Genomic DNA, 22,897 nt, shown 5'->3' with positions numbered 1-22,897 from the left:
TTATTTAAGTCTACTCACCCACCAATATATGTGCAGCTAGAAATTGCGGTCATGCATAAGGAATTCATTTCTACCTCAAATCAATATGCCATATGAATTCACTGTTTCCTCCTGTCTTCCACTCACCTGTCCTTGTGCATTAGTGACTAGTTGACCTGTGACCCCCTGTAGACCGGAGAGTGCATTGCCAAAGGCCTGTGAGCTGGCTATGGAGCCCATGGCGGCGGCTGCCGCTGCTGCCGCTGCTTGGCTTGCTAGAGGATTATTAACCAGCTGGAAAAGAAGGAAGAAAAGAGCAATGCGTAAGGCCACTCATAGCAACTCAGCTGCTACATGCATGCTATATACTGCTAATGGATCTTAGGGTATCAGCATGATGGGAAAGTACCGTTGATCTGAAAATCTCAGAGTGTTTAGAGAGCCTGTTAGATTATGTGCGTTATCAGCCAGTTTGAACCCAAACTCTTTACAAGTCCTGCTAGGATCAGCTGAAATGATTCCACATGAAGTGACTCATCGTCAAGAGGAACATGCCCAGAGAATCTTTTCCATCTGCAGGGAATTCTTCACGTGAGGATTGTTGTTGTTTAAATTTATATAGCCGCCCTTCATCCGAGGATCGCAGGACAGCTTACAGTTTAAAAACGCAAAAATACTTAACATTATAACAAACAAAACAATACCCCCCAGCATGGTTTAAAAGGCCATAGGTTGTTTAACTGGCCAAATGCCTGGGACAAGAGGAATATTTTTGCCTGGCACCTAAAGAGATGTAATGAAGGCACCAGCTGAGCTACTGCAGAAAAGGCCCATTCTCACATTGCCACCCTCTGAACATGGAGGAGGCACATGAAGAAGGACCTCAGATGATTGCAGAGTCTGGGTCGGTTTATATGGGGAGAGATGGTCCTTGAGTTACTGTGGTCCTGAGCTGTTTAAGGCTTTATAGATCAAAAGCAGCATTTTGAATTGGGCCGGGAAGCTAATTGGTAGCCAGCGCAGTCAGGCCAGGATTGGTGTAATATGCTGAAACCATCTTGCCCCGAATTCTGCACCAGCTGAAATTTCCAAACCATCTTCACAGGCAGCCCTGCATATATCGTATTGCAGTAATTCAGCCTAAGATAGGGGGTACAGCTGGGCCACCAGCCGAAGCTGATGGTAGGCACTCCGTGCCACTGAGGCCACCTGAGCCTCAAGCAATGGATCCAGAATGGACCCAGAAGGACCCCCAAGCAGTATACCCACTCCTTCCGAGGAAGCGCAGCCCAGGGGTCTCCAAGCTTTCCTTGCCTCGGGTCGGTGTCTCAAGTGAGGGTGGGGGTGCGCGCGGTGTAAGCACACACTATTTTCGGTGCACTTACGGGCTGGAGGAGCACCAGAAATAGCTTGTGCGCATGTGCACAGGCCTCCTCCGACCCGGATGTGCACCAGAAATAGTGTTTGCGCATGACCCTATTTTCGGTGCACATCCGGGTTGGAGGAGGCCTGTGTGCATGCCCAGAAGCTATTTCCGGTGCTCCTCCGACCCGGAAGTGGGTCCCCGCGCTGCGCCAGTAAGAGCGGGTGGTGGCAGGTGGCGGGCCGGGTAAATGAGTCCCTCTGGCCTTATCCGGCCCCCGGGCCATAGGTTGGTGACCCCTGGCATAGCCCCTTCAGGAGCAGGCAACCTCCCATCCATTTGTATAACCACCCAGTGCCTCAGTTTTATCTGGACTGAGCTTCAGTTTGTTGGCTCTCATCCAGTCCATTACCGAGGCAAGACAACAGTCCAGCACTTCCACTGCCTCACCTGTAGATATAAAGAAGTAGGGCTGTGTGTTATCAGCATATTGCTGACAATGTACCCCCAAACTCTGGATGACCCCACTTAGCGGTTTCATGTAGATGTTAAATAGCATGGGGATGAAATTGAGCCCTGAGGAACTCCACAGTGAAAGCTCCATGGGGCTGAAAAGCACTCCCCTCTGGGAGCGACCATCCACGTAAGCACAGAACCACTGCAAAGCAGTGCCACCCACCCTCAACTCAGACAGCTGCTTAATTCTCACTAAATTTTAGTAAGCTAGTATTATTATTTTATTAATTGCCTTCTAAACCACCATCACAAGGCGATTTACACAGAAAATAGTTAAACACAGTTTAAAATACAAAACAAATAAGACTAAAATCCTGAACAATATTCTGTTTTCTTAAAAGTACTATGCCCAGTTGTTTGACACAGGAAATTTGCAGCTTCCTAGGATTATAATAATCAATTCACATGTTATTTAATACTCTTTCCTACTAAAGAGAGGAAACCTGTTTTTGCATATAAATTTAGTAGCTTAACATCATAGAAATATGTAGACCATAATATCAAAAGGTTTGGTTTTTCCAGTGACTTTAAAAATAGCTGGTTTTCACAGATATCTGCTCATTATATACATTTGTTGTGGCTGAGATATTTGCTGTCTAAATCTACTTAAAATCAAATCTACTGCTCTCAGGAATAAGTTCTGATAGGGATATTGCTGATGCAACCTGACTTGATTCAATATGAATTGACACAACCTGAGGTGATGAGAACAGCATATCTTTCAACATACATCCTGGTTCCACTCATTATGTGGCAAAGATTAAGGGTGGTCTCCAGCCATTTTTAGTGTGATCAAATTAGAAACCTAACCAAAATGCTGCCATCCCAAAGCAGCCCAAACAAGTGATTTCCAGCTGTAAATGTATTAAAGCAGCATTATTTTTAAAAGAGTGTTCTTTTGTGAGGATGTTGTTGCATATCCACATATGCTGATAACGTATGATTAGGATAAAAATGTGATAGAAGAAAGTTAAGGAATGCTTTTGGGACCTGGTCCAGACTCACATTATCAGGGGAAAGGGGTGCATATTTGCTGGTCAAATATGTAAGTTGATAAATTACTAAGAAAATAATAATTTATTTCCGCTCAGTCTGCTAACATGGTCAATGCACAGAAGAGAGCCATAGCAAATCTCCTGTTGAGAACAGGAATATATGTAAAAATCTTGATCCAAGAAAGACAATCATATTTTCTTATCTGTTTGAGATTCCCTAATTGTGTGTCTTATTTTGTATGTTAATTGATTGTTTGATTGTGAGATCTGTTGATTGGATCAATAAATTCATTGATTGACATACATTTTGAAATGTATTACATCTAAGGCATTTTATGCATATACCTAAAAAGACAAAGTGTCATTGCAGGCCATCGGTGGTGTTTGGGTGCCACCTGATGAATCAGGGCACAGGGTTAGTGGCAATCATGTTGGGCTGGGTCCTTCATTTTGCAGCTTTTCAGACCTTCATACTAGTCATCCATCAGAGCACTATACAGTAACAAACACAATTTCATGAGTCCTACTATATGATGTCCAGGCAGCGATACTAACCATACAAGAGTGTATCTAACTAACATGCTGGATCAGAATTATGTTTGGGGCCGACACACAATATAAGCACAATACCTATGATGTAGCGCTGGCACACGTGTGTGTGTGCAACTTCCAGATGGTGCTTTGGTGATGCAGTAACTCAGGCGAAACAAAATGTACAAAAATTCCAATTCTGATTTTATTTGAATATTGTGCAAACATTCACTCTCTTCCTTTGTCACCACTGGCCCTACACCTCTTGCTTTGGCACCCTCAGCTGTTCCCAGGGGTGCCAACTTGAATAAAATAATGTGGGGGCCCAGATAAACCCTGCATAATTGATCACATGATGCAGTGCACACAGATCATTTGAATGGGAATGCCTATCAACTTTGTGGGGCCTGGTCCCTCCAATCTTTTATTGTGGGGGCCTAAACCCCCAGGCTCCAGGAGTTGTCTCCTATGGCTGTCCGTGTTTCCTCCCTGGATCTGCTGGATCCTACAAAGATCCCACAAGATCTATACAATCAGGGATTACACCAAAGAGGATGTCACTGTAGGAAAATGGAGGCAACTGAAAATGAAGATAAGTGAGGTCAATGTGAATGAAGAAATTAATATTTCTGAATTGAAAAACTGCCCAAATGGTGAGCTGTTTAGGGTTCTGTGAAAAACTGAGTAGTTTTGACTCAGCTTCAGGTGAAATGAGAACGAAGTTAGAATCCAAATAAACAAATATGTATACAATTCTTTGTCAACAAAAAACACCCTATTTGTTCTTGTGCTAATTAGAACGATATTGTCACAGGCTGCAATTTTTGCTCAGCTCTAGAGGCTGAATGTCATACAAATGATTCTGCTATAACTGGAGCTGCATATGAAGGGAATGCCCAAGGATTGATGTGGAAATTGTTTCCACAGAGAACCCTCCCTCCTCTGCAGACTTTCATGAGATTCAGTGCCAGCAAGACACCTACTGCCAAAATGAGCTCTAAGTCCCGCTACGGATGCTGCTCTGTCAGGGGTCTATTAGAGAGGCTACATAGGGCTTACAGTTACTGGCTAGGGTGGGGACCAGTTCAATTTCAGGCCTTAACAACAAGGTAATTTCAGGTGGAGTTTTGTTAAAGCTATTTTAAGAAGCTCAGGAAACGGCACACCAGGTGTTCTGAATTCTTAGTGTTCTTGAATCCTTAATGTATTTTGTGCAACTTCTATCTGTCACCCATTCATGCTCCAAAGCTGAATTTATTTAATTTTTTTATTGCATTTTACTCTTGTCAGCTTTGTTCAGTCAAAGCCACAATTTGGAAATCTTTTGATGAGGACGGTTGCAGCATGAACAGAGCACCCCTGAGAGCATGAGTGTCAGATCAGGGTCAGCGTGGGAAAAGTACTGGTTCCTTGCTCCCTGGGCCATCATTACCGTTAATATGAGGAGGGAACTGAAGGTTTGTCAATCCAGCCAGAAAGCTGCAATGAGTAACTTGCTAGCTGCATCTTTTCAAACTGGAAGACAGGTGAGCCACAGGACACAATAGTATGCCACTTTCCCATGATTTCTGGATCACCTCAACGTTTCTGGCTCAGCAACTTGTGAGGACATGACTGGCGGCTGATGGGAGTTAAGAACCCAGCAATATCTAGAGAGGAACAGACTCTTCCTTGACCAGGTACAGTTGCAAATATAACATTTTAAGTCCGTTTTAAGTGCATTATACAGATGGGACACTAGATGGCAAATTCAATATATATATTTTTAAGGCATTTTTACAGCGTTTTTTTTTTTTTAATACATGCTAGATTCCACCCTAGGCTAAGTGGCTGTATTGAACCCAGCTTCTTCAGATAGGTGGAAATGGACTAATATGTTAGGCAGGTGGCACGTAAATTGGGCACAAGATCTGTGGCAGGTAGCTAGTCTGGTGGCACACAGGGAGCATCTTGTAACTTCCTTCCATGACCAGTTGTGCAGAGGGAAGGCTGTAGGTTTGGGAATCTGTATTTCAGGAACTGGCTGTAGTGTTGCAGCTTCTTAGGTCAGGGGCCCCATGTTGGTGTGTAAGAGAAAATCTGAGCTGTAATTCCTGTCGTTCCCTCTAAGATGTGATCCTGGTGATGGAGGAAGCAGGGAACCAGGTGTGATTGGCAGGACTGTTGTTTGGAGACCCACAACACCTGATATCATAGCAGGATAAATACTTTTGGGATAAAGAAAGGAAGAATGATGACCCAATATAGGTACTGTACCACAGGTGGACTTGAGCAAAAGCAGCCAAAATTAAAAATGGCAAACTATCTTTTCCACAGCAAATCTGGAAATCTGTAACAACCTGAAAATCTGTAGGTTTTTCATTAAATCTCACATTATTGCCTTACAGTTCACAAAATCTTGCTCTTCCACAAGGCATTGTTGATAGACAGCGGAATTTCTTCATGTATCAACTCTTTCCTACTTTTATATCTTGACCAGCATCACACAAAATATTTATGGACCCTTTAGGCAATCTTTTGCACTTTATAAAACAAGGATATTTTTTGTGGTAAAAAATAATAAAAGCTCTAAGTTTCTCTCAGGTCTGATTTTGATATCTTTCAAGTCGATGAAAACATGCAGTGATCACAATAAAATGTGGGGGTTTTTTATTTAAAGGTTGGGTATATACAGATTAGGGCCCTTTGGCTTCATATGTACTATAGATATTAACATGGCAGGGCCATTTAAAATCCCAGTATCTGTAAGAGAGACTGATGTTTTACGAGTTTGTACTTGGTATTTATATTCTGAGTATGTTTTGTTTTCCTTTTGGTGTCCCTCAGAAATAACTCCACTGAAGGTAGAGAAGTTCCAAAGTCACAATGGGAAGGGAATAACCCAATAAAATGCAAGGGCCTCACTCCCCTTACTAAAGTATTTCTGAGTAGCTGTTAAGTTGTGGGTGAACATATCAGACGACACAGCGATTCTTCAAATAGCTCTTGTTTATTCAGAGGCCAGAACAGAACTGAGCTGAAGGGTTCAGTCAGCCTGCTTATATAGAGCTCCAGTACAACGTAACTGTAACAACTTTCTAAAACTATCCAATCACTGAACGTCACTTTCGATCCCTTATTTGCATAACTATCTACAGTATCCCCCTGCTGGCCCAGGGTGAGAACTTCAGTACATAACACCAGCAGTGTAAACGTGTGGACCTAAATCACTTGGATATGAGCATTTTCTTGTGTGAGGCACAGTGAGGGGAATCACTGCTACCTCAAGCACAATGATGTTTCTCTCAGGCTCACAGTCTATATCGACATGGCACTTGACCAGACCCTTTTGCATTCCCTTTCGATCCTTTCTCCCTTCGATTTGTGGTCACATATTCAGACCTGAGGTGTTTTAAAGCCTTGTGTATAAGTAAGCGGTGGTGTTTCAAGAAAGAAACCACACGGCAAACGGTATGCATGTAAACATTGTTATGTCTACATGGATTTCAGTCTTGGGAACCTTGACACAGTAACTTGTACAACCTCAATTATGCTTGTGAGAGCTCAATAAAGGCAGGCTTTGGCAGCAAAAGACATTGCTTGCTTGTACAACAGTTCAAATCCTTTCCTCGTAATACAGAACAAGAGCCAAATTTTTATCCTCAGAACTGAAGAGAGAACATGACCTCATGTAGTTAGCGGGGTGTGTGTGGGGGGGGTGGGACTTGAGGTAACTCTGAAAACAAAGAATAGTTCTTACGAAGAACAGCCACTGCCTCAGTAAAACTTCCTTTTATCTCCCACATTTTTGTCTCCTAATTGTAGTTTCCAGTACCAGTGAATGTCACAGATGTTGAATGTTCCTAGTCAGCCATATTTAATTACAGTAACATCACTTTATGCTAGGCCCCTATCTTTGGGAATAGTGGTCCCTGCCTTGCAAAAATAAATAAATAAATAAATAAATAAATAAATAAATAAATAAATAAATAAATAAAATAAGGATGTTAATATGAGTTTGTACTGACATGAACTTATAAAAGTAGACATAGGTGGAACTTTCTAGTGGAAATTGAAACAAGAGATGTGATCCTTTGGGTAATCTGGAGTGCTTCTCAACAAGGAAGTATTTTTATGCTGAGTAATACTTTAGCCTATGCTGAGCTCAGAAGATAAGGTGGGGTAAAACTAAACAAATAAATATGAATGTACCAGTAAATTCATAAAGTACAGTATTTCAGAGTAATGGGTGTGATGCAAAGCTTTTAAAGGCCAATTGCTTTCTATGTAGAGTTAAATATATGTGTTTAGCGCTCTCTCATTGAAATCAATAAGACTTCCAAGTGAAAGTCTGGTTGGATCATGGCTGGAACATGCCCAATTATTGTATAGTATCACCCTGTAGTTTGAAAGAGTCATATTAAGCATTTCTCTTTTCTCGCATACATTATATTTAAGGAAATATTTTATTCATTTCACTCCATAAAAAAGCTGCAAAGTTTATAACTGAGTCTACTTTGAGATAACTTGGTACGATGTCACTTTATGACAATTTTAAATATGTGGGAAGATTCTCTCATTTATTAGTTCCAAAGAAAAAAAGCTAAAATTATGCTAAGCAAATATCATATGCTGATGAAATCAAATTCTCTTTCAATCAAAAATGGTCCTACATTCATCTACATTTTCTTCAATGTGATCTTTCAAGAATTTTGCAAATTCGCAAAATAGCAACAAACCAAAGTACCTTGCAAATAGCTTTATTGTAGAGAGAAATTTCATGACCTCTAGAATCAGATTCTTGTTCTGCCCAGTAATCAAGCGGAAAGAAGCAGCTGAATAACACTGGTGCAATTCTTTGGTTTTTCTGCTTTTCATAGAGGATTAAGGTCTGGAAACCTAATTTGCTCTACTAAACATGCAATCAATAAAAGGTGTTCCCTATCTTGCAGGATTTCCATTTTGCCCAAAAGCGGAACTTTAAAAGCACCCATTCATTTAATACCTATAAGTTATCAGTGCCAATAGGAAATAAAAACTACATTCAATTAATCAAATAAAAAGTTTGGTTTCATCATTACTTTCTGAAACACTGGTTGAAACACTGCACATTATAAAAGGAACTGTTTTATTGTGCACTAGTGAGAAACCATTCATCAATGTGAAAGGTAAAGAAATTGCATTCTACTTTTGTAACATTTTAATATGAGAACTTATAATTAAGAAATATAGCCTCAGCTAATGTTTCATATAGAAGGTTTGGTCCTCTAGAAAATCACGTCCAGATTTGCAAGAGATTTCCTATGTGACCTTGGAGAAATATCTTAATCACCCAAGTTTTGCATTTGAATAGCAAAACTTTTTGTTCCTGTTTCTCTTGTTTTGATTTCTAGAAATGGCAGTGATAACTAATTGCTCCATTTAACAACCATCAACTGCAGTAGGTGAACATTACACTACACTGAAACAACAAGCCATCAGTAGGACTGTTTTGATATGATTGTACAAAGTTGTAGGGTCTCTATTATCAATTTCTATGCCATCCTGTGGGAGGTGATCTGCTGTTGCTGTCCGTTGTAAAGGGCTCTAGGACCACTTGTATGTGACTCAGTGGCAGGCACCATTATGCATAGTAATATAAATATTATTTTTAAAAGGAGCTATTAAGTGATTAACAGAAGAGGGCACTATTTTTAAAAGATTAAAAAGAGAAAGAAAACCACACATTCACATTGTCAGTACTAGTTTCATTTTATTGGTCTTACTACAGACCTGCACAACTTCTGATGCACTGATGGTCCACCAACCCTGTATTGCAGTGTTCTTCTATATCACTGGTCTTCAGCTTTGGTTCTCCAGATGTTGATGGACTACAACTCCCATTGTCCCTACATTGTCTGGGGATGATGGGAGTTGTGATCCAAGAACATTTGGGGACCCATAATTGAAGAAAACTGTTCTATATGCTTGAAAATCCCCTTGTTTTCAGTCTCCTAAGACGGAGTTGAAGGCAGCCATTTTTGCCTCCAAAATGTAGGAAGGTAGTGTTACAAGCCCTACTCAATAAGCCAAGGCCCTTCTACCATTCATTCCCTGCTCCAAACATTCCAAACTCCACTTAATGCCACCATCAGTGGAAGACTATAAGCCATGACAGCTAAATTGAATCACCATGTTCAGAGTAAGCATAAAACTGAATTGCAGGTGCTGGGGACTAAGTGCAGGTCAACCATGTTGCCCTCATGCCAACATGAGGAGTCCAAAATGATGGGCTGCTAGGTGGAAACAAGTGCTACAAACCAAGGTTACAAACCAAGGCAGGTGGGGTGGGGTGGGGGTGTTGTTCAATTAATTTACCCCCTAGATTAGTTTCCCACCCATATCTCTCCAAATCAATTTGCCAATGAATAATTCTCCCAATTCATTTTTCATGGATATCATAAAAATCACTTCCCATTCATTTTCTAAAAAATGTTTGTTTCCCCCTCAGATCCCTACAATTAGTTGACCCTTCTCCTCAATTAATTCCATTTTGGCCGTGAGTCCTGGAAGACTTGCTCCCTGCCTTGCAGTCCTTTTCCTATCTGACCTGGGAGGGCAGAGCCCTGATTGACTTCAGCTACAAAAACTGAGGCTGCTGAACAAAATCTTGGCTGGAAGGGGTTTTTTTGGGGAGGGGTTGTTGCTGTTATTGATATTAATATTTGTATTTTATTTTAGATTTTATGGGTTATGTGTTTTTTTCAGTGTGGTTGTGTACTTTCTGATGTTCTGTTTATTGCCTGTGACTACTTCTGTTATGTTTGTAATTATGTATTTTTCCATGTTGTCAGCCGCCTTGAGCATGGTTTGAAACCTATGGAAAGCAGGCATACAAATAATGTATGTATGTAAGCATTTCTCATGGTTCCATCTAGCAAAAAAGTTGTACATTCCTAAATGAACATTCCCATTTTTTAAAATCTCTTTTCAGCACAATCCCAAATTAATTTCTTCCTTTGCTTTCCCCCTCTGTTTTCCTCCTTAACCAGCACTGCCAACCTTTAAAGAGGGGAGTGCAGTGACCACAAGATTCCTTTGGGACTCTGATCCAGTGCCTCACAAAACAACCTGTCTCAGTTTGAAGTGATTCAGAGGCTGCCCAATTCAGCATGGGGTCAAACTCAACTTCAGGAAAAATGAGGCCTTTTCTCTCTCCCGCCCTGTTGTTCACTATTTACATCAAACTATGGCTATAACATCCCACCTTAAGTGGATGACGTTTGCAAGCATGGTAGGCACTCCAGAGTGGATAAAGACTACCAAATTATAGGAAAATAGGTCCAAGGGTTCTTGTGCAAGGCATCATTCAATTTTTATTTATTTTTGCTTAAAAGAAAACTTCTGTAATTTTTTTATGAGGGTGGGTGGGACCAATGGATGAAGCTAGCAGACAAGGTAGACCCTTCTGAAAAGATGAATTCTGTCAACTTTCAGAAGGGTAGCCACAAAGATCTTCCAGCAAAGGCAACCCTTACAGTTTTGGAGTTTTTGTGGGAGAGTTGATGTCCCAAGGAATGGGAGGTTGGCAGGTCCTGGTTCCCAAGGCAGGCAGGGTGGCAAGACAAAGAAAGACTAGGCAAAGGCAGCACCTTGTAGGGAGATCTCGATGGGTTCAGGACCACAGATAACACTCCTGCTACTAAGCCAAATATTAATCTCAGCAAGGTGCTTCCGGCCAGTAAGGGGTGAGTGCTATCTTCTACAGCTTCTGGATTTTTCAGAATAACTAAGTGGGGAGAACTGTGGGGATCTCTCCTCAGAGCTTTATTGATCCCCCAATGAGCCTGTAGATCAGCTATCAGATTCCGGAAGCAGGGATGAAGAGGTGGGGTCTGGTTCCTGTGGATCTACACAAGGCAGACCAAGAAGTAGGTGAGAGCACCACTGCAAGCCTTCATGCTCATTCATTCATTCATTCATTCAAAAACTGTTAAAAACTAGCACAGGGGATAAAGGTTCTTGTCTAGCTCATTCCCTGGTGTGCTAGTGTTGTTTATGAATAGAGTTTCACATGACCAAAGCATCCAAAATGAGAGGCTTCTTCCCTGGTACGGTTCACGGTGGATTAAAATGTGATTTTACTGGATGTGCAACCCAGTGCTCAATAACATTTGAATGATTCCACAGTCTCACCCAAACATTTGGAGAACTCAATTGAGTTCTGACCTTAACTTTTTATTGGGTGGTTTTATGTACTATTGTTGCAAAGCACTGATTTTTTTTATTAATAGTGACGTCTTTCTTATATTTAAATAAAATGGCATGTTTTGCTTTGTGCAAAATATTTATGCTACCATTTCATAAATAAAAAAATAATGTTTTTGGGAGGGGTTTATTGGTTTGTGGGGTTTTTTGTTTTTTATTTTATTACGTATTTTGTGTTTTTATATTGCATTTTTATCTTGTGAACCACCCTGAAATCTACAGATGAAGAGCAGTATACAAATTTAATAAATAAACAAATAAATTTCCTTTCTGTTCATATAGGAATGGTGTGGTACAGTCAAGCAGTGCTGAAGTCGCACCAGCTTTCCAGTGCAGGCTGCCTTAAAGGCCCTGGGAATTCTCCTGGTGCAGTAAGAATTTTCAGATTTCTCAAGATCACTGCTTATCACTTGAGTAAGTGCAGGAGAGCAAATGAAAATATTCATTCCCAAAAGTGACAAACAGTGTGTTCCAATAATGGGCAAAACCAAAATGCCATCTCTGTGTTGACAACAAAAGGTTTAAAGGACATTTAATGTCATTTTTCAATGCACTTGGCACCTGACTATGGGTCAGATAGTGCCACAGTGCATGTAATCTCCTGAATGGAAAAAAATTAGATTCAAAGTGCCAAATAGATGCCCACAACATAATATCAAGTAAAACAAACATATTCCTTTTCTGTGCCCCCACCTCAAATGTTTGAGAAATAGAGAGAAATCCCAGTCATTTCTTATTACTGTGAAGGTCAGCCTAGCTGGGAAAATTGTTTCTGCTTTACAATTCCCCAAACTGTAGAAAGCAGTTAGAGTTCTGGACAAAAACTAATGTTGCATTCAAAGGGAAAAGAGGCTGATATGGCATTGCTGAAGTAATAAGAGAATTTTTTACTCTTTCCACTTCCCTGTGAACCTAATCAACTGTGACATGAGAAAATACACTGGGCTCACCCAGCTAGAATCTGACTGCCATCTGAAAATGTCCTCAATATTCCACTGTTTGGGACTTTACAATGATCCTTCCGACATCAATTTTGTACATGTACATCAAAATGCCATTAGAAATACTTACAAACACCTCCTTGCTCACAGGGCTGCACTCAGGCTCCATCCGAAGCCCACCTGTAAAATACTCCCTAGTGGTTGGCAAAAGGTTTCTTTCGATTACTCATATGAAATAATCTGGCGATGGTAAAGGCATCTTGGGGGGACGGGACATGGAGGCGATCTACAGATCTCTCCCTTGACCTCTCTTGGAAGCTTTCTTAAATGTCATTAGATGTTCAAGGAGCCTTGAAAACAAGCTTTGAACGGGAACCTGTTGACTTGTCTCCTTTGCTTTTCATGGGACACACCAAGCAGGCGGTAGCCATTAAAGGCTAAGAACAACCCTGCTTATGAATGAGTTAGAGGCTGGTGCAACAAAATAGTTGTCCCTATTTTCAAAAAGGGGGAAAGAGAGGACCCAAATAATTACCGCCCAGTCAGTCTGACATCAATACCAGGGAAGATTCTGGAGCAGATCATTAAGCAAACAGTCTGTGAGCACCTAGAAAGGAATGCTGTGATCACCAATAGTCAGCATGGATTTCTGAAAAATAAGTCATGTCAGACTAACCTGATCTCGTTTTTTGACAGAATTACACCTGGTAGATGAAGGGAACACAGTGGATGTAGCCTACCTTGATTTCAGCAAGGCATTTGACAAGGTGCCCCATGATATTCTTGTAAAGAAGCTGGTACCCCCATCATTCTGCCTGGACGCTGAGGTCCAGCGCCAAGGGCCTTCTGGCGGTTCCCTCATTGCGAGAAGCAAAGCTACAGGGAACCAGGCAGAGGGCCTTCTCGGTAGTGGCACCCGCCCTGTGGAATGCCCTTCCAGCAGATGTCAAAGAGATAAACAACTACCTGACATTCAGAAGACATCTTAAGGCAGCCCTGTTCAGGGAAGTTTTTAACGTGTGATATTTTATTGTATTTTTGGTTTATGTGGAAGCCGCCCAGAGTGGCTGGGAAGGCCCAGCCAGATGGGCGGGGTATAAATAATAAATTATTATTATTATTATTATTATTATTATTATTATTATTATTATTGTAAAATGCAGTCTTGACTATGCTACCACTCAGTGGATTTGTAACTGGCTGACTGACCAAACCCAAAGGGTGCTCATCAATGGTTCCTCTTCATCCTGGAGAAGAGTGACTAGTGGGGTGCCACGGGGTTCTGTCTTGGGCCCGGTCTTATTCAACATCTTTATCAACGACTTGGATGATGGACTCAAGGGCATCCTGATCAAATTTGCAGATGACACCAAACTGGGAGGGGTGGCTAACACCCCAGAGGACAGGATCACACTTCAAAACAACCTTGACAGATTAGAGAACTGGGCCAAAACAAACAAGATGGATTTTAACAGGGAGAAATGTAAAGTATTGCACTTGGGCAAAAAAAATGAGAGGCACAAATACAAGATGGGTGACACCTGGCTTGAGAGCAGTACATGTGAAAAGGATCTAGGAGTCTTGGTTGGCCACAAACTTGACACGAGCCAACAGTGTGACGCGGCAGCTAAAAAAGCCAATACAATTCTGGGCTGCATCAATAGGAGTATAGCATCTAGATCAAGGGAAGTAATAGTGCCACTGTATTCTGCTCTGGTCAGACCTCACCTGGAATACTGTGTCCAGTTCTGGGCACCACAGTTCAAGAAGGACACTGACAAACTGGAACGTGTCCAGAGGAGGGCAACCAAAATGGTCAAAGGCCTGGAAACGATGCCTTATGAGGAACGGCTAAGGGAGCTGGGCATGTTTAGCCTGGAGAAGAGGAGGCTAAGGGGTGATATGATAGCCATGTTCAAATATATAAAAGGATGTCACATAGAGGAGGGAGAAAGGTTGTTTTCTGCTGCTCCAGAGAAGCGGACACGGAGCAATGGATCCAAACTACAAGAAAGAAGATTCCACCTAAACATTAGGAAGAACTTCCTGACAGTAAGAGCTGTTTGACAGTGGAATTTGCTGCCAAGGAGTGTGGTGGAGTCTCCTTCTTTGGAGGTCTTTAAGCAGAGGCTTGACAACCATATGTCAGGAGTGCTCTGATGGTGTTTCCTGCTTGGCAGGGGGTTGGACTCGATGGCCCTTGTGGTCTCTTCCAACTCTATGATTCTATGATTCTAAGAGGCTATACAATACTTACAATAAGCTTTGTTGAGACACGTGTGCTGTTTATTAAAACAGCTTGCATGGATGTATTTGACATGCATGGGCACATGTATAAATGAAGGAGACTGCCTTGATAAATGTACGGTGTGCTTAATAAAACTTTTTATGACAGTTTTATTATCTTTTCAGTGATGAAAAGCCAAACAATTCTAATGTGACTGAATACCATAGTATTATGAGTCTTCTCCTGCGTTCTAATATTTACAGGAAATATTACAAGTGTTTGACATATAAATGGGGCATTGGGCTGACTTTAATAACCATGTGATCAATAAGAAGTGATATTTTTATAGCTTAAGTTCAATACATAAAGGACCGTAGGTGGCAAATCTTTAGCAAAGCAATAAGGCTAAAAACTTTGTAGTGAGAACCCAGAATTTTTAAATGTTGGGTTTCAATTCTTCGATGCTGAAATCTCATGGATCTCATATGTCTTCAAAACATCTCAGTTGCCTGCTGTACAGAGATGAAAATTTAAGATTGTTGTTTATTTATTAAAGACTTATTGGGTATAACATCCTGATGTTGAAATATGTCTAACATACAGTACTTTTTTACTTATATTTTTTAAAAATCTGCCAGCCAGTTGTTATCCTAATACAGTAAAACCTCTGCAAATGTCCACCTCGTCTAGCGTCCATTCCGGCGAACGTCTGCGGCAAACCCGGAAGTACCGGAACGCGTGGAAGTACTCCACACACGTGCGCAGACGCAGCGCTTTGCCCTGTGTCCTTTTTGGCTAGCGGCTGGGTCTCCGGAACGGGTCCCGGTCGCAAAACAAGGTACGATTGTACATATACAAGAGGTCCTAGATGGATGTGTGTGTGGCCATTGCTTATTTCTCCACTCCTTTTGGAAAAAAATAGTACCGGGAGCCAGATAACTATTTTAGATGTACCCAAAGTACGGCAGGTGGTGAATGATCTCCCTATCATTCTTTGGGATGCAATTGAAAGTCCCATTCTTCCTACCCCAGTCCCTCACCCCATGCGAGCTTTCAAATTCCTTTCATTAGACAGCACCACCCAATTCTGCTAACCAAGATGCTTGGTAAAATTAGCTGATTTTAATTGTTTCGAATTTAACACATGAATTTCCTCATTTATTAGATTTACATTCCAACTAATTAAAGGACTATTAAAATATAGTCAAAACAGAAGAATAAAAAGCAGCAGCTTCATTCACTATAAACCGCAAAATTTGGGATCCTCTCCAAACTGGTGCCAGAGTTTTGCAGTAGTTTTGCAATGAAAACTCTACTTGTGCTGTGCCTTCTTCCCGGAACAGCCCTTTCTTCAGGGTGATAGCATGGAATGGGTCACATGACTGCTCCCAGAAGGAACACATCCTGGTTTTTTATCTTAAAAAGTTGGATGGTATGTAAGCATTGTGAAGGCTACAGGCCTTCCAGCAATATTGCCTCTCAGCCATTTGTATAGATACTTTTGCATGTATTGAACATTTTCTGATCCACAATCTACATTTTACATTGCCCTTTGCCTTATGTTTCTGCAGTCGGAATTGTAAAAAAATCAGAAATGTTTTATTTGTTATAAAAATCTCAATAAAAAGTACTTTAAAAAAACACAACTCCATATTTGTAACTATTGACTTGTAAGTTCTGCTTTCCAAAGAGAGAGAGTTATGTCAAAACTTTGGCACCAGTTTGCAGTGAATTGGACAATACAGTATTGGATTTCTGGCTGTTAACTACATACCTGGCTTGCAAAAAGCGGGGTTGACACTGCAAAACGACTGCAAAACTTTGGCACTGGTTTGGTAAAGGTAAAGGTATCCCTGCCCGTACAGGCCAGTCGTGTCCGACTCTAGGGTTGTGCACCCATCTCACTTAAGAGGCCGGGGGCCAGCGCTGTCCGGAGACACTTCCGGGTCACGTGGCCAGCGTGACGAAGCTGCTCTGGCAAGCCTGCACCAGCGCAGCACATGGAAACGCTGTTTACCTTCCCGCCATAAAGCGGTACCTATTTATCTACTTGCACTTAGGGGTGCTTTCGAACTGCTAGGTGGGCAGGAGCTGGGACCGAAAGACGGGAGCTCACCCCTCCACGGGGATTCGAACCGCCGACCATACGATTGGCAAGTCCTAGGCACTGAGGTTTTACCCACAGCGCCACCCGCGTCCCAGTGGTTTGGAGAGGACCCCAAATTTCAGGGTTTGTAGTTAATGAAGCTCGCATTCTTAACGTTTTTGTTGCAACTTGCCCAGGCTCCCCCAGCCACCCTTCCCCACAGGACTCTACATAAAAGGAAGTTGCAGACAAACAAGAACAACAGGTGGGGACCACTTCTCTCCAGGCTACCCCCTCTCCAAACGGCTTTAACAAACATGACTACCTTATCTTTTGTTCCATACGTCTGCCTCAAATATTTAATCCTTCCCTAGAGAATATTACTAGTGGCTATTTTATAAACAATGCTCTAAAACAGGAATATCTCATACTTGTTGCGTATAGATTGAAAATATGGGTGCATAAATACAGATACACCCACATATATGCTGACACTTCAAGTCACTGTTTCCACATTTTTAAAAAAATAATTGCACTCATGAAGGCAACTATATATTTTTGCTGACTCCTTTCCTCTTTGACTTGTAGCCCCCTCCTCCCTGGGGGCTAAAAAACTGTTTCCTGTGTTCCAAGTCACTGTTGTTTAATGACTTGTGAAAGTGTATGCCTTATGCTCAGAAGATTTTGCATTTTGCTACATTTTCCCGTGAAAAACTCTAATGCCACCCACTGCAAATTATAAATACTTTTAAAACATCATATATATTACATATCCAATACTACAGGAAAAATAATCTGTTTTAAAGTGCTTATTGAAGTGTCATTTTTTGGACATGCTTGGTAATCTTGAGAAAATAGGTACATGTTGCTATCACATTAGAAGAAATAGAAGTTAAATAAAAGATCTTCAGCAGCAAACATGGAGGTTATCAATACTGTCACTCAGATGATTTGGAACGGAGGAGGGAGATAAGAATTTTCCAAATGGCTCTTCAAGGTTCCCTGCCCCCCTCTAGATTGTGAGTTCTTAAATATATTTAAATATATTTGGAATAATCAGGGCTTTTTTCAGCTGGAACTCTCCATAACTCAATTCCAGCATCTCTCACATGGGCACCATTGCTATTCTAAGAGAAGGAGGAAGGTGTTCATGGTGAGTTCCAGCACCTCTTTTCCTAGAAAAATAGCCCTGGAATAATATATAAATAATTTCTAATTTTGTTTTATCCTTGCTGCAGCAGGGATTACTGAAGGTGCCATATATTGTAATTTGGGTGGCTTAAAATGGTCCAATCCACTACCAAAGCTTGGGCACATGTTATATTGGCTTCGGTTTTGGCACCATTTGTCCCTAGAAACTCCCCGAAGCCAGATACCACCACTTTGTTTCCGAAAACTGCCTTTGTTGCAGTGGGGGGAAAGATCTTGCAACAGTAGAGTCAGGGCTGAATTTAGGTTTGATGAGACCCTAAGCTCCTGAAGCTAATGGGGCCCTTTATAGGTCCAGCTGTCCTTTGTCAACAACCAATTGTCACTGTTAGAAATGAGCAAACCAGTGATATTTTAGAGAGCGGGCTAGCAGGCGGGGCCCATTACTTACATCATAGGAGCAAACACAACACAAAACACTTATTTTATTTGTTTTTTATCTTATATTTTGGAAATGTACACCGAGTTTTTCCCCCTTTACATTTTTTGGGGGGCCCCAAGAGAGTGGAGCCCTAAGCTATAGCTAGTTTAGCTTATACGTAAATCCGGCACTGAGTAGAGTCCTCATTTGGAAGGTATCCATTGCTGACAGGAAGCCGTTGAACTATAGTTTTCAGTTCCTTTTGATTCAATCCATTGAGACAAGCAGAATTGAAAAGTATAATTCCTGGCAGGAATTAAAGCTTCTGTGGATATCCACCACAGGCACTGGTTGAACTTAATGATGGGACCTTAACCTTTGCAAGCCTTCCTTGCTGCCAGCTTTCCTCTCCTCATCTCAAGGTAAATTTGCAACATGGGGAGGGAGGATGATGGTGGCAGGGGTTTGACAGAACCATCCTAGGCTTGGTATTTCTGAGCTTTCTTTGAAAATTCTCCAGTAAAACTCAGGAAGACAAAATTACAATGTTTGCTGTAGGAAGCTTGCTTGCCATTGCAAATGTTACAAAATGTTACCTATAGGGTTAAGGAAAGGGAATAAAGGTAAAGGTAAAGGTACCTCTGCCCGTACGGGCCACTTGTGTCCGACTCTAAGGTTGTGCGCTCATCTCGCTCTAGAGGCCGTGAGCCGGGGCCATCCGAAGACACTTCCGGGTCACGTGGCCAGCGTGACTAAGCGGCATCTGGCGAGCCAGCACCAGCGCAGCACACGGAAACGCCGTTTACCTTCCTGCTATAAAGTGGTCCCTATTTATCTACTTGCACTTAGGGGTGCTTTCGAACTGCTAGGTGGGCAGGAGCTGGGATTTGAACCGCCGCGGGGATTCGAACCGCCGACCATATGATTGGCAAGTCCTAGGCACTGAGGTTTTATCCACAGCGCCACCCGCGTCCCAAGGAAAGGGAATAGATTTCCACAAACATATTCCACAGCATTAAAACATTTTCAGAAACATTAAAACCTGCATGTTACAGTATGAGGCTATTGAAGGTGCATAAAAGGTAGTCAGCTTCAAACCATGGTTTATGAAGCTGGTTTCTTTCAGTTAAACATAGTTAAGATGAACCACAGTTTAGTGTTTGGACAACACACCAAACTGTGGTTAATCTAAAACAGAAGTTTCCAATCTCCTCCTTGTGGTCATGCCAGATAATAGAGAAGGGATAATCCAAGGTTTATGGAGGCTCATTCTAGTAATTCTACACTATTCAATACCCTGAACATAGCCAGATGGATAGGTGGACCTTTTTATGTGCCTTTAATAACTCTATGCTGAAGAAATACAACCTGTGCCGTTAATTATGATTGTGCAACCCTTACAGCACATAGGCGACAATTATTCACACAATTAATGTTCTTGTTCAAAAACAATTTTTCACCATTTATCAGATTTGTGAGAATAAGACAACTACTTACAAAGTGCCATAAAAACTTATAAGCTATCTAAAATAAAGTGAACTTGCAGTGTCAGATTTTACTAAGTTCTTACAACTTCTTGACTCAATTTTTGTTTTTTAGGTAAGTTCAAGAAGAAGGTGGGTAAGTTCAACGATGTTCCCGGTAGCTGTGAAGTACAGATGGAAGACGGGGTGCCAGCGTTCCATTTCTCCCTAGCAGTCCATAAAGTTGAAGAGCTGCTATTTCGCCCCCGACGGGGCCAATTTATTGGGGTTGGCTGATAGCCCACTCCCTGAGCACAGTTTTCTGGGCTTCCTCAGTAGTCTCGAGCCATTACTGTGACTACAGCGGATGCTCAGGTTGCAAACGTGATCCATGCAGGAGGCATGTTCACAACCCACAGCGCGCGGGTCGTGATTCGGTGCTTTTGCGCATGTGCCGAAACCCGGAAGTAACCCATTCTGGTACTTCCGTGTTCGGCGCGGTGTGCAACCTGAAGCATCTGTAACCCAAGGTATGACTGTATCAGTGCTAAATGTAGTTATAGAAACCATTTCTTGGCTTAAGCATAAATAACCGAATAGCTTAATAACTCTATAGCATACAGGCATCAAGAGGTGAAGCTTTTCCCAGCAAAGGGCTCCATTTTAAAAACGTTATATGGACATAGTTATCTGGGGAAGACAGGGAATATAAATGTAAGTGATCAGTTGATATGGATGAATGAAATTCACATTTTTCTGCATATTTCTGTCCGATTATGTAAGTATACCTTCAATTTACACTAAAGAAATGTGGATAATTTTAATAGCAAAAAAACCTATTAGAAAATAGATGAAGTATAAAGCTTACTCAGCAAACAAGGGAGACTGGATCAAATGCAAACATCATTACATGAACTGTTTTCGTGTAATCGGGTACCATTATGGTTGGAACTGTCAAACAAGCTGTAATTGATGTCATATGGTGCTTTATTTACTTTCAATTGGAAAAGACCTAGAAACATTTAAAACTGCTCATGAATTTTGATTTGAAGACTTTGGGTGCTCATCCAGCTCACACCCATTTCTGAAAGTCTGACACAGGAAGGGATTGAGTTCAATGAAAATATATAAACAAGACAGTACTTGAGTTGTTTTGAGTTCTTGGCATCCTAGTGTCTTTCTAGAAAGAGGGCAGACATCATTGCTAAATTATGCTTTCAAATGCAGAAATTACTTTGAGGACCACTCTCATCTTTTAAAAGTGGCATTTAGTTTAATTTCATCAGGCTATGGCCTGAGCTGAATGGAAATAGGTTCATTAAACAGGGGTAGGGAACCTGTCATTAGACACCCATATGTTCTGGTCAGCATGGCCTATGGTCAGGGATGAAGAGAGCTGTGGCTGCACTGGAGGGCTAAGGGTTCTTCATTCCTGGACTAGAACTTCACCTCTTGTCAGCACTATTTGCCTCAGTTCTTTAGACTGTGGAATTTTTTCCAGTTCTAGCGATCAGCCCTATACCTTCCCCTGTGAAGAATGAAGCAAAGAATTCATTCAGCTTCTTGGCAATCTCCTTTTCCTTCTACAGCACACCTTTGAGTTTGTTGTCATCCAAAGTGACTCAATTGCTTTCCTAGCCAGTCTACTCCTCCAATTCTTTTTTAAATACCGTATTTTTTGCACCATAACACTCACTTTTTTCCTCCTAAAAAGTAAGGGGAAATGTCTGTGCGTGTTATGGAGGAAATGCCTATGGGTGGCATGCCTACGGATTTTCCTCCTCTAAAAACTACGTGCGTGTTATGGTCGGGTGCGTGTTATAGAGCGAAAAATACGGTATCTCTTCTTTTCTGCTTGCATTTCATTTGTAAGTGTTCTCTTTTATTTTCTTCTTTGGGGCAAACCTTTCATTTTCTGAAAAAAGAATTATTGCCTCCAATAGGTTTCTTGATTCTGATTTTTGACCACACTGAAATCAGCTCACTTTGACACAGCTCACTTTGAGACCTAAAGGATTCCCCATTCGGCACATGTAAGGACATGTTTTTATACTTACTTGTTGGATGGTACCAAACTCTGACTGCAAGTTGGGGTACAGAGTTGCTTGAAAAGCCATCCCTCTAGTGCTCTGACATTTCAGTGCATTTACGTGCTCTGTGTGTGTTTTTTTAAAGTTAATTTCAGCTGTGTACTTAATTGGTATCTAATGTATCTGTTCACCTCATCACAACCTTCTTGTTTGGACACTCAGTCTGCTTGGACACTCAGATGACACAAGAGTATTATATGGATGTAACTTAGTTTACAACATGATTTCACTAAATGGCTAAAATTTCCATGGATATGTGAAATCCACTTATACATCCCTCTCAAAGTATTCATTCTATAGCATGGCTTTTAGACTGAGCTGTCTTTCATTGCCCTCATCCAGCCAAGGGATTGTATGCATCAGTGCAAACTTTGCTGGATTCCATGGTGAATGTGAAAAAAGTTGCCAGTTTTCTGAGTGTAAACTAAGGTTACCACTGTATTCAGGAAAATGGAAAATACGTATTATTTTCATGATTTATATATGTTTCTAAATGTGAAATTTGGATTTTAAGGAAATGTTCAAAAGTTTGTGTTTTGGAAATTCTTTAACAGAACATGTACGTGTCTCACTCCTTTGACCTGTTCATTATGAATCTCTCACAAAATCAAATTAACCCATTTTCTCCTGCCAAATATTGCAGGGCAAATTCCAGAGGAGTAGCTGTGATCAGGATAGTGGGGTTGTGGTGGTAAGGTGAAATAGCACTTATAGCACCTTCAAGATTTACCGATTTACATACATGTTTATCTTCATCATTTCTCCTACACAATCATCTCAGCTGAATAGAGCCCATTTTATTAGATGCATGAAATGTATTAGATGCATATGTGTAGATATATTTGTCCAATAATATTGATAAGTTGTAAACAATGGAGCAAAAAGTTGATGAATTTCGTGTTTGTGTGTG

At 41.2% G+C, this 22,897-nt stretch overlaps 1 protein-coding gene across 2 annotated transcripts in view; it reads right to left on the bottom strand.

Annotated features, from left to right (window-relative positions):
• Nucleotides 1-22,897, bottom strand: part of POU6F2 (POU class 6 homeobox 2) — a 229,223-nt gene that overhangs the window by 33,936 nt on the left and 172,390 nt on the right. For both annotated transcript variants that reach the window (XM_053359613.1, XM_053359614.1), the window contains exon 5: nt 127-273. In XM_053359613.1, the coding sequence (XP_053215588.1) occupies nt 127-273 (147 nt within the window). The remainder of the gene's footprint in view (nt 1-126; nt 274-22,897) is intronic.

Source organism: Podarcis raffonei, chromosome 12 (genome assembly GCF_027172205.1).
Source record: "Podarcis raffonei isolate rPodRaf1 chromosome 12, rPodRaf1.pri, whole genome shotgun sequence".
NCBI classification, from domain to species: Eukaryota; Metazoa; Chordata; class Lepidosauria; order Squamata; family Lacertidae; genus Podarcis; species Podarcis raffonei.
The sequence above is the reverse complement of the archived record's forward strand: the minus strand, read 5'-3'. Positions and strand labels throughout refer to the sequence as shown.